Source organism: Eschrichtius robustus, chromosome 3 (assembly GCF_028021215.1).
Source record: "Eschrichtius robustus isolate mEscRob2 chromosome 3, mEscRob2.pri, whole genome shotgun sequence".
NCBI classification, from domain to species: domain Eukaryota; kingdom Metazoa; phylum Chordata; class Mammalia; order Artiodactyla; family Eschrichtiidae; genus Eschrichtius; species Eschrichtius robustus.
The window spans coordinates 68897629-68915506 of NC_090826.1; the positions used below are offsets into that span (position 1 = coordinate 68897629).

The 17878-nt window shown below is 37.4% G+C and overlaps 1 protein-coding gene across 1 annotated transcript in view; it reads left to right on the top strand.

The window, feature by feature from the left end:
* The first annotated feature begins 7893 nt into the window (after positions 1–7893).
* The window catches only part of IFI44 (interferon induced protein 44), a 28658-nt gene continuing 18673 nt past the window's right edge, over positions 7894–17878 (top strand). Inside the window, exons 1-5 of the mRNA XM_068538038.1 lie at positions 7894–7998; positions 8245–8690; positions 13089–13125; positions 13827–14022; positions 14180–14329. Of these exons, the coding sequence (XP_068394139.1) occupies positions 8255–8690; positions 13089–13125; positions 13827–14022; positions 14180–14329 (819 nt within the window). The 5' untranslated portion in view covers positions 7894–7998; positions 8245–8254. The remainder of the gene's footprint in view (positions 7999–8244; positions 8691–13088; positions 13126–13826; positions 14023–14179; positions 14330–17878) is intronic.

The window sequence follows — 17878 nt, forward strand, 5'->3', positions numbered from 1 at the left end:
ATAAACTGGTTACATAGTTATCTGCTTTTCTAAATAAATTGTGAGTCTTTTAAGAAACAGAGTGTGGATTTTACTTATCTTTGTATTCACAGAAATTAGCATAGTGCCTGGCGGGGAGCAAGCATACCTGCTATTAAGCATCTCTTTCAACCTCCCCAGAGTGATACCATGTATTTAAAATTCTCTCCTTATAGAGGAGAAGACTGGGAGAGAATGAAATGCTGGAGATAAATAAAGGAGGGAGAATGTTTCACTTATCTCTGGATGACAATATGATTTAAGTTAATTAAAAAGAACAAGTATTTCTAAAGGACTTACATTTCGTTTCTGTAAAAAAAAGCTTTTTCCTCTAATGAACCCATGCCTGATTTTCATTAGTTGAATTCCAAACCATCCTAGCCATGTTCCCAAAGTAGAGTGATCAAATATGTTTACTAGTGCAAGTCAATAACAAAGTTGTCTTATACAGGTGTTCCTAAATGATTCTAAAGTTCTCTGGGTAGCTGAAGAAGTTAGGACTATTAATAAAGACAGAAAAAGAATTCCAGAAAATAGTTTTCAGGGTTTTTTTTTTTTTTCTCTCTTTTTTCTCTTAACTCTCTTCTTCAAATTTCAAAGTCTTTTTCAAATGAATATGCTTTGGCTCAATAGTTATTTATATTAAAGCAGTCTAATTTACTTATAATCAGAATTATTATCTTTTTTGGGGAAGTCCTGGGTATTACAAGGGCAAGAATTCCTTAGGGATAGTTAAGGAAAAAGGAATATTTCCTAAAGCAAAGCTGCAGGTGAAGCTGTGCTCAAATGAATGTCCAAGAGCAATGATTCAATGGAAGAGATGGACGGGGTCTTTAAAAAAGATCTAGGAATAGAAAGGTCATAAGTATTGAGGAAGAGAGCCCAAAGTAGATATTGGGAACAAAATTAGAGTGGCAGCCAGGATGCTTATGATATGGATGTAGGATGCAACAGGTCCAAAAAGTAAGGTATGTTTTCTCTATGTAATCCAGGGAGAAAAACAAGCCATGGCCATTGTTGGCTGTGAAAGACTGAAGGTGATTGAAGACCCACCATTGTTTTCACCAACTATAGGGCCATAACTCATCCTTCTCCAAGGTGGAATCAGCAAAAATCTGGGCAGAGGAAAGTTTTGCTAGATGTAAAGTTAGATTCAAGGTAGAACTTCTTTACTCTATTTGAAGGGGTAGCATGGAATACCCTTATGAGGGAGATGGAGACATTGAAAAGAAGAGAAGTAATGGAAACATCAAGAGAGATAAACAATGAGGGACTGTCCAGGTGAACCAACATTGTTTGAGAGTACAAATATTGAGGCTAAGTTTTTCTTTTTTTTCTATAAAGGTGTTAGATAAATAATGTCACAATTCTGAATCCTCTGGCTCTACACTACTTTGGGAACACTTAAACCTCCAATGGAGCTAAATGTATATTTGGAGTTTAGGTTGGAAAAGATTGGTGAGGGGAGCTTCAAAAAGGGATAAACTTCTCTTTTATCTGAGAGAGAACCTTCCCTGACATTGTGGATTCTGCCAACCTTTCTCTACCATCCTGAGAGATAGTAGGACTCACCACTTTGCTACATTTTAGAGGCCATTCAGGATTTTTGAATAATTTGCAATTCATCTAGATGTACAGTCCAGCCAAAATCACTAAAGTATTTCTTAGTAAAATAGTGCTAAGGGACACAGTAGATGAAACATAAGTGTGGTGTCAAGTAGAATATCATCTTAAAGTGAGAGGGATGTTGTAGAGACAGTTTTGCTAGAAACTTTGCGCAGTGGGTGGGTGGGTGAGTGGGTTGGGTTGTGACATTAAAAAGTCACTGTTTCTTAATCTACGTGTCCATCAACAGACGAATGGATAAAGAAAATGGAATATTATTAAGCCATAAAAAGAAGGAAATCCTACCATTTTAAACAAAATGGCATATGCTAAAAGAAGTAAGTCAGATAGGAAAGACAAATACTGTACGACATCACTTATATGTGGAACCTAACAAAGCTGGACTCATAGAAACAGTGGAATGGTGGTTGCCAGGGGCTGAGGGGTGGGGGAAATGGGGAGATGTTGGTTAAAGGGTACAAATTTCCAGCTGTAAGGCGAATAAGTTCTGAGAATCTCATGTACAGCAAGGTGACTATAGTTAACAATACAGTATCATATACTTGAAAGTTGCTTAGAAAGTAGTTCTTAAATGTTCTCACCACACATACAAAAAGTGTAATGATTTGAGGTGATGCATGTGTTAACTAGCCTTATTGTGGTAATCATTTCACAATATATATGTTTATTAATGCATCATGTTGAACACCTTAAACTTACATAATGTTATATATCAATTATATCTTAATAGAGCTTGAAAAAAGTAAAAAACCAAAGTGTTTCCTTCTGACAGAAATTGGTAACATTGTACAAATTCACCCAGTATCTACCTTAATAAGAGGGGTAATTATGGCGGGTGATGTGTAAGGCTGTGTCTTCTTTAGAAAACTAATCTCAAAGATTATCATATTGCTTCTTCATAAAAAAGGCAGGTTAATAACTAATTTCACAAAATTGACTGGGGGACTCAAGTAAATCTCAGGTGCTTCAGAGACCAGCTGATGAGTAATCATCTTGTAGGGACAAAATTCCATCTGATGCTAAAGTAGCCACTTGATAGCAAGGCTGATCAAAGTCTTTAGGTGTTCCTAAAAGCTGTGGGAATTTGGATGTCCCCAAATCCCAATCCTAATGTGATGAGTGTCTGGGCCGATTTATGGAGGAGAGTAGATTAAGTGCATCTGATTTTTGCCATCAATCTAAGCAAGATGGAATCTTGCCAACCAGTTGCAAACCACTGCAAATTTTTTTTCTGGTGTTGAAGAAAATGCAAGGCACTGGGGTCAGCCAGACAATAGTTTGGATAATAGCCAATATCCAGCTGCATGTCCCTCACATGGATAGATTCAAGCTATTCCAGGCCCCAGGGAAGAAATGCCAGTGTAAGCAAAACTGCAAGTATGGGTTGCAGGAATTGGGATGGGAAAAGACTAACAAGCTGTGCTCAACAGTGGTGGGTAGATCATTATAGTTTTTAAAGTTTTTTAAACAATTGATTTCTTTGGAATATTTCATGAAAACTCCAGTCTGACGTCAATTAAAAAATGCAAAACAACCCCATACATTTAAGCCTTTGAGCTCATTTGTCTTCCATTTTGGTGTTATATTGTGAAAGTAATTCACATGTGAATGGACCACTACAGTTTAAATAAGCATACTAAGATATATACAGTTATGGTATTCTGAGTGTATCATACCCTGTTCTGCCTGTAAGGCAATCAGTGGTTCTGTTCTCAGTGCAGGTTTATAGAGGGGGGATTGTCAAATCCCCATGACTGAAGAGTCCAAGGAGAAAAAGAAGTAGTTCATCTGCATGGTAGGACTTCAGATATTTCAAATGGGCAGCACACGAAAACCTCTTAAAATAGCAACTTTTACATATTTTTTGTACTTCACTGTGTATAGTTTGTCCCTCATTTCCCAGAGTCACTCACATTGTCTTCTTAAGAATTAAGATTATTTAAACCAGAGGGTGAAAAAAAAACTGAAACATTGTTCAGATTTTTTTTAAGTTTTGTAGTAGACCCTTGGGAGTCCAGGCCATGAAAGGATCTGAACACAGAATTTATAGAATTGCTATGTATTAAAAAGGTAACAGAAGGATGCAGTTCTGTAGAAACTATAAGGTAGTCACCCATCCTGGGAAGAAAGAGGGAAGAGAAATTGTCCATAACTCTGGTGGAAGAATGAAAGAAAGAGAAACAGAATTGAAGGGACTAAGAGGAAGGGTGTGGTCCACAAAGGGGGAATTCTCAGTACCATGTGAGCAGTTACGACAATGACTGGAAGCCAGGGCAATGTGTCCAAAGTTTTCATCCCCATTTGAAGAAGCCCTACACTTCACAAGGTAAAGAAGAAATGTTACCTGATGGTCTTGTCAATGTGGCCTGTGGGCCTTTCACTAATAATGGACTGACTGTCATCTGTAGACTATCCAACAGAAGGACACACCTCTGCTTTGAAATTTAGCTGAGACTGTCTGAATAGTTGGAGCATATCCACTTTATAAAGACCTGAGACACTCAGAATACTCCCAACATATACGGTTGACCCTTGATGCTAAAAGGACCAGTGGGAGTATGCAAGGGGGTACAGCAACACAGGTTTTTGGATGGGACCTATCATACCTCTGAGCTCATATAGAGCATCTATGTCTTCCAAAGGCTAAAGGAAAGGAAAGCTGGGAATATCAATTTCTTGAAGGGACTGGTTCATTCAAATGACATAATTTATGAGCAAGGGCTACCTAAGTTATTGGGTTATTTGTATGTGTTGGGAGTGGGGAGGTAGGGGGCAGGTTTGAAACTACATCTTGATAAACGCCAATTCTACAGTATCTCTTAAAAGAATTTGGGGTAAGTGCTGACTACCAAATGATCTCTCCTCCCATCTCCATGTCTTGTTTCTTTATCATTAAGGAGCTAAGCCTTACTTATTTCAGTTCCATTGATGGTACAAGGAATGTGTCAAATATTACCCTAAGATTCCTAGCTTTCTAACGGAGCTGACAGCTGTTTTCCAGGTGATGTTAGACCCTCTGGCTCCAGTCTGAGTTCTTAAGGCAGTCTTCAAAATGGAAGAAGGGAAGATCTTCTGCTCTTTTGAGCCTTTCAGGGAGCAGTGGAACCTGACCATAGAAGGAATTCAGACGGTGATGACACTGTGTTTAACCCTCGCTGATCTCTGCAAGCCTTTTGTTTTGCCCAGTGTTCTCTGCTTGAGGCTGCTCCTCCCATCATAGCTTTTCAGAAGCCTTCCCATGTTTCTTTGCTGGAGTCAGCTTTAAAGTCTTCCTTAACACTAGCAACATATAAAGCAGTGGACCCTGATGCACTAAGACCCTCAGGATTGGCCAATTTGGCAAGAGGCCCTCTCCACTGACCATGAAAATAGGGAAATGGAACTGTTCACCCTTGAAGACTCACTGAGACCAGGGCGGGAGACCTCCCTCCCTGTTGCTAGCATGGACCACAGCCTCACCCAGCTCTGCAGAGTCAGCTTCTCTGCAGGTTCACTTCTTTATTTGCAGCGGAACTACATTCTTTAGCACTTTCCAGCATTTCCCTAGCAGGAGATAATCGCTACTACCCAAATGCCCTCTTCCCATAGTAAGACAAAACCATCCCTCAAATTCCCAGCTCCTGAGGAAGAGAGTGAGTCTTTCCAGATGTATAAATGGAGGAGGTGCGGAAGGGAATCGTTCCACCATTTGATGCAGCTGATCACTTCCTCCTTCCTCACGTGGCTCCTGGGATAGCTGACTCTTCTAGCTTCTCTCTACTTTTCTGGCTGTTCTCTACATTTTTTTTTTGGTCTTCTTGGATAGACCCTTTTAATAATTCTGACCTCTGGATATTGGGGATAAGGGCAGGTCTTTGTCCATAGGACCGCTCTTATTAACTTAAACTCATTCTTAGCATATATATATACACATATACACATACATATATATATATATATACTGATCATTCTCAAATTCAGTGTCCATCCCTGACCCCTTTCCTGGTCTCTGATCTCATATACCTAACTACCTGTATTATGTATGCACTTACAGATTTCAGTACATTTGGATTCCCCACAAGAAATCTTCTCCCAGTGTACTCATCTCAATAAATGGTTCCACCATTCACCCAGTGCTCAAGTCAAAATCTTTGGCAGTCATACTAAATTCTCCTTTTTCCTTCCTCCCCACCCTTCTCCCTACATCCAGTCCAGCAATAAGTTCTCTTCTTTTTTTTTTTTAAATCCTTAAAAACATCCTGATTCTGACCACTTTTCATAGCTTCCCCCACTATCACTCTAGTCTACACGACCTTCACCTCTCACCTGATATTGCAATAGCCTTCTGGCTGCCCTCTATTCTTCCTCTTTCAAGAGTGATCAGTGACATCCTTCCGCTCCATACCTACTTTACTGCAGCCATATTGGCCTCCTTACTGCTATCCAAGGTTGTTTGTGCTTGCTTTCTCTGCCTACAATGCCCTCCCCTGGATGTTTCCATGGCCCTCTCCCCACTCCATTTAGGTCTATTCTCCAGTGTCATCTCCTCAGACCTTCTCTGATCATGTGATCTAAAGTGGCAGATACCTTCTCTCATCATTCCTTTCCCTCTCATTCCCATTTATTTTCCTCATAGCACTTTTTTCTAGATGACATTTGTGTTGATTGCCTGCCTTCCAAAGAAGAATATAGGTTTATGAGGACAGGAGCTTTGTCTGTCTTGTCTACTATATCCCTAGCCTCCAGAACAGTAGTAGGTAGGCACATAATAGGTATCTGATAAATATTGAAAGAAAGAATGAATGAAAGAATCTCAGTTCACAACACAAATAGGAAGCTTACCTTGCATAGCTAGAGACATTGGACTTAACAGATAACTAATGGCTTTTGAAAAAGAGCATCTATTCCAAGTGGAAGATCAGAGATCTCATAGATGTTACTTTTCTTACTTTTATTTTCATATTACTGAATTATTTAAGTATATTTATGTATGCCATTGCCCTTAAACTGTGGCCAGGCAGTTTAATAGTATTACAAATTTCCTTACAATACAGGGAAAAACAGGATAATATATTGTTTGGAAATTGTGAACTTTTTTTTCTTAACAGCTATAGTAAGGTACAACTGAGATACTTTAAATTGCACCTGTTGAAAGTATGTAATTTGATCAGTTTTGACAAATGTATGTACCCATGAAACCACTATCACTCTGTTTTCACTTAGATTATGGTTCAAACCTTGGCTCTACAATTTAGTAGTGGAGTGAAATTTGGCAAATTATTTAACTCCAATATTCTGTTTATTTATCTGAAAACTGGAGGCAAGATTGGTATCTTTCTCATAAGATTATTGAAATAAATAAATGAGATAACATGGAAAGTGCCTTGCAATAATAAACATATGATAACTTCTGGCACTTTTTTAGCTAAGTAAATATACTTGAAAGCTGCTTAAAATATCTTTATTAGATATTGCTTTTTAAAATAGAGTCAAAAACTTAATTCCTTTTTGGGCCAGGCAAGTAATTTAAAAAGTTCAGAACCAGGAATAGGGGATTTGTGAGGACAATTGGAACTGGAATGATATAAAAGCATTCAAACTTAAAATCCACTCCCTGGCCCCCAGAAAGAGAAAGAAAGGAAGAAAGAAAGAAGGAAAGAAAGAAAGAACGAAAGAAAGAAAGAAAAGGAAATGTGGTGGCCTTACAAAACAAATCTGCATGTTGTGTTCAGCCTATACGACACAAGTTTGTGATCCCCAGCAATGTGAAGTCAGAGAAGGGGTTTTAGTGTGAAATTTATATAATTTAGTATGTATTTTACAAATGAAGTTGACTGGCTCTGTTGAGGAGAAAGAATTGGAGAGGAGGCAAGCAGAAAAATAGAGGGACCATTTAGGAGACTGTTTTAACAGTCTACATATATTGGTTTAGAATACATTGATAGCAGAGATGAAGAGGAGTGAATGTATTTGAGATACCTTCCGGAGGTAGAATAGACAGTGCTTTCTTGTATGTCCATGCACAGAAACTGATTGAATTTTCCTTAAAAGATTTTTTTTTTAAAGTCATTTTAAGAAAAGGTAGCGAGCTATTAGGTTTTTTTCCTGCTGACTTCAATTCCTTGATTCTTCCAATATTATTTTTATATGACTTCGCTATCTAAAATTAGCTGGATTCCTTTATGCTCGCTCACTGGAGGGAAATGGGCACACTGCCAACTGGGCTGGGCCACAGTGAGTTTCAGTTTCCTTTTATCTGAGTCTCAGAAGCCTCAAGGTTGCTGAGAAATTTTCTCCTCCCACTTTGCGCCTGCCTCCCTGTCCAGAGAGAGCAACTACTCTCAGCTTCAGCCCTTGTATAGATCCTCCAAACAGGTAAATGACTTGCTGCTTTCCACTTTTCCCAGCCTCTTGCAAACAAGTCTTTTTTGTTTTTAATTTAAAAAGTAATTATTTAGAATGAAAAACTAGCTAATGACTTTTCTTGCTATCTATTCACCCTCCGTTTACTCATTTCATTTGTAATGTAAAGTAAATAAAAGGCATAAATGCAAACTTTGTGGCAGTACATATTATCTGTTTTTCAATATTTAATGGAAAATGTATTTGATTTTCCACCAGATTGAGAAGTATGGCAATGACAACTTGTTTGACATGGATGCAAGAAAAAAAGCTGCAAAATCATTTTGGAGAAAAGCAGTTTAGCCTTCTCTATAAGGCCAGTGTCCATGAATTCTCTAGTGAAAGTTTGCTTCAGAGATGCTCTAAACAAGGACCTATTATAACAGTGATTCATAGTGAAGATCACATTCTTGGGGCATATGTGCCAAAGAGCTACCCGGAAGACTATTTCATTATCCTTTTTGCCTTTCAAGAGACTACAATTTCACATTGCAAAATAGGGCCATTTCAACTATCTATGTTGTTTTGTGAAAGTGATAGAAATTCTGAATTCAATATAAACCTAGAGAAAAAAGAGGTGGCTATTAGCATAAATACAATGGACAAACTTGGACTACCTCAGTGTTATATTGCCTTCCAGGAATGTGAAGTTTTTCGATGTGAAGGTAGGTTTAACCAGATAACGCTATATAGAGTTCTCTTTATGTTTGGAGGGTTCTAGCTGACTCATTCCTGTAAGGAACAATAACTTTTATACTTGTCCTTAACTCCAGGTGGCCCAGACTGAAACCTGGCCACAAATTGTTTTCTACAACACAACCATGGTCAAAAGTAGAATACACAGAGTTTTCTGTGGAGTGTGGGGAACGGGTGGGGAGGAAGCGGTAGTGTGAAAGGAAGAGAGAGAGAGAGAGAGAGCACAGAATGCAAACTTGAAGATTGTGAGACTGTCAAAAAGAAACCAGAGCTTGAACTTCTTTTGACTGGTACTCAATCCTTTCTGCTGCAGTTTCCTGTTATATCCATTATATCAAAAGACCAAAGTTAATTTACCTATTTTTTTACTAAAGGACATTTAAATTGTTTCTTATATTTGCTGTTATAAACAATGCTCCTGTAATATCTGTATACATATAACTGTGCACAAAAATACTTCTCTATGGTAACTTCCTGGTAGTGGAATTGCTGTTTAAGAATTATGTACATTTGCATTTCGATAGATCCCTTTCAAAAGCTTCAGTTGTCTGCGCTATCCCCAGGAGTGTTATAGAAATGACTCTTTCCCTGTATCCTTGCCGGTCTTTGCTACTATCAATATTTAGAATCTTCACCAATTTGATGGTCAAAAGATGGTTTCTCATTTAGTTTTTGCTTATCTCTGATTGTTAATGAGTCTATGTGTATTGGTTATTTATATTTCTTCTACGAAATACTTGTTTATATCTATCCACTTAAAAGAGGGGTTCCTGGGAGTAGTATTCCCTGATCATTTATGTTTCCAAACTAATTGTGGTTTTTATACTTAAATGACTAGCAGAGTACATAATTCATGGATCACATTTTATTCTGGGGGATACTGTAATGTTTCCACAGCTTTGGTGTTGCTGTGGAAAACCTTAGGCCAGATTTATTTTTACTTGCAGTATTTTTTTATTGTTTCTCTTTGAGTGATTTGATCTTTCTTCTGGCTGCCCCAAACAGCTTAAAACTTTTTGTTGTTGTTGAAGTCTGATAAATTTACATGGATGCATCATGATGTTGACCCTAACTGATCAGTTAAGTCAACTTTTTATTGAAGTATAACATATAAACCGAAATGCACAATTGATCAGTGTACCAACTGACAAACTTTTATAAATTGGACACAGTCATGTAACCAGTACTCGGATGAAGAAATAGACTATTACCATTGTTTCAGAAGACTCCTTTATGACTCCTCTCAGTTATTACTAACCAAAGGTAACGATTATTCTGGCTCCTATTAACATTAATTAATACTTATTATTTTTCAATTTTATATAACTGGAACTATACCAAAGTGTGTGTTCTTCTGTGTCTGGCCTCTTTCATTCAATATTACGTGTGAGAGGTTGGGCTAATACAAGGGATTGGATTATAAAATCAGACCTCTGCAAATCAGATGTCTTACCTAGTATCAAGTTTTACTAATAATTTCAAGAATAAAGGCTATCAAAAATCTCAGAGAAGTCAGGAAGAGTACTAAGATATTCTGTGTGGCTCCTAATTTTTTCCTTCCCATATTAGACATATGTTTTCTGGTTAAGAACAGAAGGCAGCATTTTTAAATGAAGTTTGTGGGCCACCTTATATGTTGAAGAGTGATTAGATTATGGAACATTTATATGACAGTGATATGGGCTCCCAAATTACGATTAAGGCATGTTGAAGCCCTAACCTCCAGTGTGAGTATACATGGAGACAGGGTCTCTAGGAAGTAATTAAGCTTAAGTGAGGTCAAAAGAATGGGACCTTAATCTAATAGGGATAAAGTAAGTTTCCATATAAGAAGGGACACCAGGGAGGTTTTTCCCTCTCCCCACGAATCCACAAGAAAAGGACTTGCGAGCACACAGCAAGATGGTAGCCACTTTCCTACAAGCCAAGAGGAAAGGCCTCAGAATGAAACCTGCTTTGCCCACATCTGGATGTTGGACTTAGCCTCCAGAATGCGAGAAGTAAATTTCTGTTGTTTAAGCCACCCAGACTGTGGTAATATGTACAGCAGCCTGAGCAGACTGAGACAATCAGCTTATGTGACATTTCTAGGAAGACATGCCTCATAAATCCATAAAATCTGGATTTATTTACTGTAAGTAATTCTTAGCCAGGAACATCCTGTCAAAGACATTCAAGAGATAAGTACTCTCCTTGTAGCAAATATCATTAGTTTATTTCCCAGGAGACAAGGTTATTAGCATATTTATAAGAAAATTAGTCCCAGTCACTTCTTTTTTTTCTTTCCCTGGTAAAGTAAGTGACTGTATCCCAGGCCAGCTATTTTAACTTATAACTCCCTAGTGATTCATCCATAGTATTATACGTAGTAGTAATTTTTTCCTTTTAATTTTTATATAATATTCCATTGTAATGATTCCATCACACTTTAAAAAAATAATCAAATCACTTTTGGTGACCATTTGGGTTTTCCAGTTTGGAGCTATCACAAATAATACTGCTATAAATATTCTTCTGTGTGTCTTTTGGTTCATGTATATACATAATTTTTTGAAGAATATAAGTATGAAATTTCTGGGTCATTGGGTATGTGTATTTTCAGTTTCAGTAGATACTGATAAAGTTTTCCAACACCGTCATACCATTCTACTACCACAAGCAGTGTATGAGACTTTCTGTCACTCTAAATCTTTCCCCAAACCTTTTATCACTGGTTTTACAATATATAGCCATTCTGGTATGTGACCTGTGGTGTGACATTTTGTCAATTTGGCTTTCTTTAGTTAGACTAGTTAGTAATTTATTTATTTCATATTTTAAAGTAATTAATTACCATATTAATTTATCCCTTTTTTCAATTTATGAATTTGTGTTTGCATTTTTGTTATTAATATATTCTTATATTTCTAAGGTTTGTTCCCCTCTATTCTTTTCTATTTCTTTCCTTCTTTCTTGTTATTCATGAAAGGTACTTTTATCCCAAGATTGATATGAAGCATTTATATTGTTGTTATTTCCTATATATTTACTATTGTGATTTTTAATTTCCTTTTGGATGTTAAAGTATCTAAAAGGTGATTTGTAAAATCCTAAGAGGTTGCCCTTCTCTTTGTTTACACTTGTTCTTTTCCAGTTTTATTATATTGCAGTCATTGAATGCAGTTCTTCACTATTTCTCCTTTTGGTAATTTAAAGAGGCTTTCTTTGTAACCATACCTACAGCTATATTTATAAATGTTCCACATAGTATTATTTTTTTGTTGTTTAGAGAATTACCAGCATCACTACACCTAATCCTTTCAGTTTTAAATCCACCATAAAAGAGTATCTCTTTCCGGGGCTTCCCTGGTGGTGCAGTGGTTAAGAATCTGCCTGCCAATGCAAGGGACACGTGTTCGAGCCCTGGTCCGGGATGATCCCACATGCCGCGGAGCAGCTAAGCTCGTGCACCACAACTACTGAGCCTGCGCTCAAGAGCCTGCAAGCCACAACTACTGAGCCCACATGCCACAGCTACTGAAGCCTGTGTGCCTAGAGCCCGTGCTCCACAACAAGAGAAGCCACCACAATGAGAAGCCTATGCACCACAACGAAGAGTAGCCCCCGCTTACTGCAACTATAGAAAGCCTGCACACAGCAAGGGTGACCAAACACAGCCAAAAATTTTAAAAAAACCAAAAAACAAACAAATAAATAAATAAATTTATATATATAAAAAAAAAATTATATCTTTCCAAGAAACAAAAGAAGTCTGGACCTGAGTCTCCTTGGTTCAAATGAAGACCTAAGCCCACCCCTGAACCACTCACTGTGCTCTGATTGGCTATGCACAAGTACTACATTCTCTTCTGCACCAAGAAGAAAATCAATTGGATTGGAAGTTCCAGGAAGCCCAATTGTTGACAGTAGGTTTTGGAGAAAATCTGGTGCTGTGGTTTTTTGATTTGTGTGTCCTTGCTCATTATCCCTTTCAGACCTATTGGATTTACGGAGGAGAAAATATTTTAGAGTGTTTCCAGTCTTTCCCTAACCTGTGCATGCCTCTAGACCTTGCTTCTCTGATTCAGAGAGGACTCCAGCCCTCATCTCTCATGTTGGAGTGGGCCACCCACTACTGCTGAGTAATTTGGTGAGAAAAGATCTGCTGACGCTATAGTCTTGCAGCGCCTACATTGAGTCTAGCTCTGGACTCTTCAAATGAAATATGTTAAGATTTCCCATAATTTTCTCCACTTGCTTTTCATCATACTGCACTGTTCCTACAGAAAGGCTATTTTTATATTTTTTCCTAGTGAAATCATGGCATTCATTCAGTGCCAGTCATTCAACAACTTGTAATCTTCATTATTCTTTGATTATTTCTCTAGATTTATTGGACAAAAGGAGGATGGATGGGCTCACTGAGTAAGTCAATGTTCTTAATGTTCTATTATTCTATTCATTATCTTAGACTTATTCTATTATAGGTTTTGTCAATAAAATTCGTAGCGCAAATTATAGCAGATAACTTGTGGATCACCAAGAACAAGTTATATTTATAATCATAAAATATTTCTTAAGAGTAATGTTAAAACAAAAAGAACACTAAGTGGATGAAAGACATTTCTAATGTTTTTATATACTTGAAAGGAAATAATTATTTGGCTGAATGTCTACACTTTTCCTTAGAATTCTTACAGCTATGGTTGGTTTCAACTACTTCAGGGCAGGGGTGGTTGGCAGGTGGGGAATACCTATCATGAACTTCAAGGACATGTTAGAAATTTTCTACTTCTATAAACCTCAAAAGTCACGTATTACATTGTGGTTTTTGAAGTTTATTATTGATAATTTATCTTCATGTTTAACATAATTGCTGTTTATTCCAAGGTTTATATATGCTTAAATCTGAAAGGTTTTATGTCTGATTGGCTTTAGTTAAAACTGTTACTTTTACTTCTTTTACAATAGGATTTGAGATAGGATATTTTCATGTCTTTTAATACAAGATGCTAATCAAAAATAAATAATAACATATGAGAAAAGAGACTGAATTCTAGGGAAATTTATGGTAGAGTCTTGTGACCTAACCTTAGTCAACTGTTAAAATTGTCTTGTCTAAACAGGCTCAGGGAGAGCTTATTGACTGCTATAAGATCTTACGAACCATATGGAGGCCGGGTTCGCCAAGTACGAATTCTGCTTTTGGGTCCAATTGGAGCCGGGAAGTCTAGCTTTTTCAACTCAGTGAAGTCTGTTTTCCGAGGCCATGTAACAAACCAGGCTTTGGTGGGGTCTAAGACAACCGGGGTATCTGAAAAGGTGAGTCTGTTCTAGGTCACTCAGCCTTTGCTTCTTTGTTCAAGTTAATTATATTTGAAAAGTCTTTTGCTGATCAATTTCAGTACATGTAGACTTCATTTCAATTTACAGTTTTTTAGAAAATGAACTATTAAAGTCACTTTTTTTTCCTCTGCAGTACAGAACATATTTCATTAAGGACGGGAAGGATGGCAACACCCTGCCATTTATTCTGTGTGACTCAATGGGGCTGAGTGAGAAAGAAGAAGGGCTGCACATGGATGACATACCCTATATCTTAGAAGGCTGCATTCCTGACAGATACCAGGTAAGATTTGGCTAATTACTGAGAAAGTATAATTGATACTTGAAATGTTTATTTTTGCCCACTATCGACAATATTAGACTCTAGTTTAGTGCACTGGCATTATTTTATTAAACTACACTTGTTCAAGATATTTTTCTGCTTTTTGATATTTTATTTTATAAAGAATTAAAACATCCATAGGCTTCTTTTTTTTTTTTTTAAACATCTTTATTGAAGTATAATTGCCTTACAATGGTGTGTTAGCTTCTGCTTTATAACAAAGTGAATCAGTTATACATATACAATATGTTCCCATTTCTCTTCCCTCTTGCATCTCCCTCCCTCCCACCCTCCCCATCCCACCCCTCTAGGTGGTCACAAAGCACCGAGCTGATCTCCCTGTGCTATGCGGCTGCTTCCCACTAGTTATCTATTTTACATTTGGTAGTGTATATATGTCCATGACACTCTCCTACCCTGTCACATCTCACCCCACCCCCTCCGCATATCCTCACGTCGATTCTCTAGTAGGTCTGTGTCTTTATTCCCGTCTTGCCACTAGGTTCTTCATGGCCTTTATTTTTTTTTTTCCTTAGATTCCGTATATATGTGTTAGCATACTGTATTTGTTTTTCTCTTTCTGACTTACTTCACTCTGTATGACAGACTCTAACTCCATCCACCTCATTACAAATACCTCCATTTCATTTCTTTTTATGGCTGAGTAATATTCCATTGTATATATGTGCCACATCTTCTTTATCCATTCATCTGTCGATGGACATTTAGGTTGCTTCCATGTCCTGGCTATTGTAAATAGAGCTGCAATGAACATTTTGGTACATGACTCTTTTTGACCTATGGTTTTCTCAGGGTATATGCCCAGTAGTGGGATTGCTGGGTCGTATGGTAGTTCTATTTGTAGTTTTTTCAGGAACCTCCATACTGTTCTCCATAGTGGCTGTATCAATTTACATTCCCACCAACAGTGCAAGAGTGTTCCCCTTCCTCCACACCCTCTCCAGCATTTATTGTTTCTAGATTTTTTGATGATGGCCATTCTGACCGGTGTGAGATGATATCTCATTGTAGTTTTGATTTGCATTTCTCTAATGATTAATGATGTTGAGCATTCTTTCATGTGTCTGTAGGCCATCTGTATATCTTCTTTGGAGAAATGTCTGTTTAGGTCTTCTGCCCATTTTTCGATTGGGTTGTTGGTTTTTTTGTTATTGAGCTGCATGAGCTGCTTGTAAATCTTGGAGATTAATCCTTTGTCAGTTGCTTCATTTGCAAATATTTTCTCCCATTCTGATGGTTGTCTTTTGGTCTTGTTTATGGTTTCCTTTGCTGTGCAAAAGCTTTTAAGTTTCATTAGGTCCCATTTGTTTATTTGTGTTCTTATTTCCATTTCTCTGGGAGCTGGGTCAAAAAGAATCTTGCTGTGCTGTATGTCATAGAGTGTTCTGCCTATGTTTTCCTCTAAGAGTTTGATAGTGTCTGCCCTTACACTTAGGTCTTTAATCCATTTTGAGTTTATTTTTGTGCATGGTGTCAGGGAGTGTTCTAATTTCATACTTTTACATGTACCTGTCCAATTTTCCCAGCACCACTTATTGAAGAGGCTGTCTTTTCTCCACTGTATATGATTGCCTCCTTTATCAAAGATAAGGTGACCATATGTGTGTGGGTTTATCTCCGGGCTTTCTATCCTGTTCCATTGATCTATATTTCTGTTTTTGTGCCAGTACCAAACTGTCTTGATTACTGAAGCTTTGTAATATAGTCTGAAGTCAGGGAGCCTGATTCCCCCAGCTCCATTTTTCGTTCTCAAGATCGCTTTGGCTATTCGGGGTCTTTGGTGTTTCCATACAAATTGTGAAATTTTTTGTTCTAGTTCTGTGAAAAATGCCAGTGGTAGTTTGATAGGGATTGCATTGAATCTGTAGATTGCTTTGGGTAGTAGAGTCATTTTCACAATGTTGATTCTTCCAATCCAGGAACATGGTATATCTCTCCATCTATTTGTATCATCTTTAATTTCTTTCATCACTGTCTTATAATTTTCTGCATACAGGTCTTTTGTCTCCTTAGGTAGGTTTATTCCTAGATATTTTATTCTTTTTGTTGCAATGGTAAACGGGAGTGTTTTCTTAATTTCACTTTCAGATTTTTCGTCATTAGTGTATAGAAATGCAAGAGATTTCTGTGCATTTATTTTGTATCCTGCTTCTTTACCAAATTCATTGATTAGCTCTAGGAGTTTTCTGGTAGCATCTTTAGGATTCTCTATGTATAGTATCATGTCATCTGCAAATAGTGACAGCTTTACTTCTTCTTTTCCGATTTGGATTCCTTTTATTTCTTTGTCTTCTCTGATTGCTGTGGCTAACACTTCCAAAACTATGTTGAATAATAGTGTTGAGAGTGGGCAACCTTGTCTTGTTCCTGATCTTAGTGGAAATGGTTTCAGTTTTTCACCATTGAGGACAATGTTGGCTGTGGGTTTCTCATATATGGCCTTTATTATGTTGAGGAAAGTTCCCTCTATGCCTACTTTCTGCAGAGCTTTTATCATAAATGGGTGTTGAATTTTGTCAAAAGCTTTCTCTGCATCTATTGAGATGATCATATGGTTTTTCTCCTTCAATTTGTTAATATGGTGTATCATGTTGATTGATTTGCGTATATTGAAGAATCCTTGCATTCCTGGGATAAACCCCACTTGATCATGGTGTATGATCCTTTTAATGTGCTGTTGGATTCTGTTTGCTAGTATTTTGTTGAGGATTTTTGCATCTATGTTCATCAGTGATATTGGCCTGTAGTTTTCTTTCTTTGTGACATCTTTGTCTGGTTTTGGTATCAGGGTGATGGTGGCCTCGTAGAATGAGTTTGGGAGTGTTCCTCCCTCTGCAATATTTTGGAAGAGTTTGAGAAGGATAGGTGTTAGCTCGTCTCTAAATGTTTGATAGAATTCACCTGTGAAGCCATCTGGTCCTGGGCTTTTGTTTGTTGGAAGGTTTTTAATCACAGTTTCAATTTCAGTGCTTGTGATTGGTCTGTTCATATTTTCTATTTCTTCCTGGTTCAGTCTCAGCAGTTTGTGCATTTCTAAGAATCTGTCCATTTCTTCCAGGTTGTCCATTTTATTGGCATAGAGTTGCTTGTAGTAATCTCTCATGATCTTTTGTATTTCTGCAGTGTCAGTGGTTACTTCTTTTTCATTTCTAATTCTATTGATCTGAGTCTTCTCCCTTTTTCACTTGATGAGTCTGGCTAATGGTTTATCAATTTTGTTTATCTTCTCAAAGAACCAGCTTTTAGTTTCATTGATTTTTGCTATTGTTTCCTTCATTTCTTTTTCATTTATTTCTGACCTGATCTTTATAATTTCTTTCCTTCTGCTGGCTTTGGGGTTTTTTTGTTCTTCTTTCTCTAATTGCTTCAGGTGCAAGGTTAGGTTGTTTATTCGAGATGTTTCCTGTTTCTTGAGGTAGGCTTGTATTGCTATAAACTTCCCTCTTAGCACTGCTTTTGCTGCGTCCCATAGGTTTTGGGTCGTCGTAT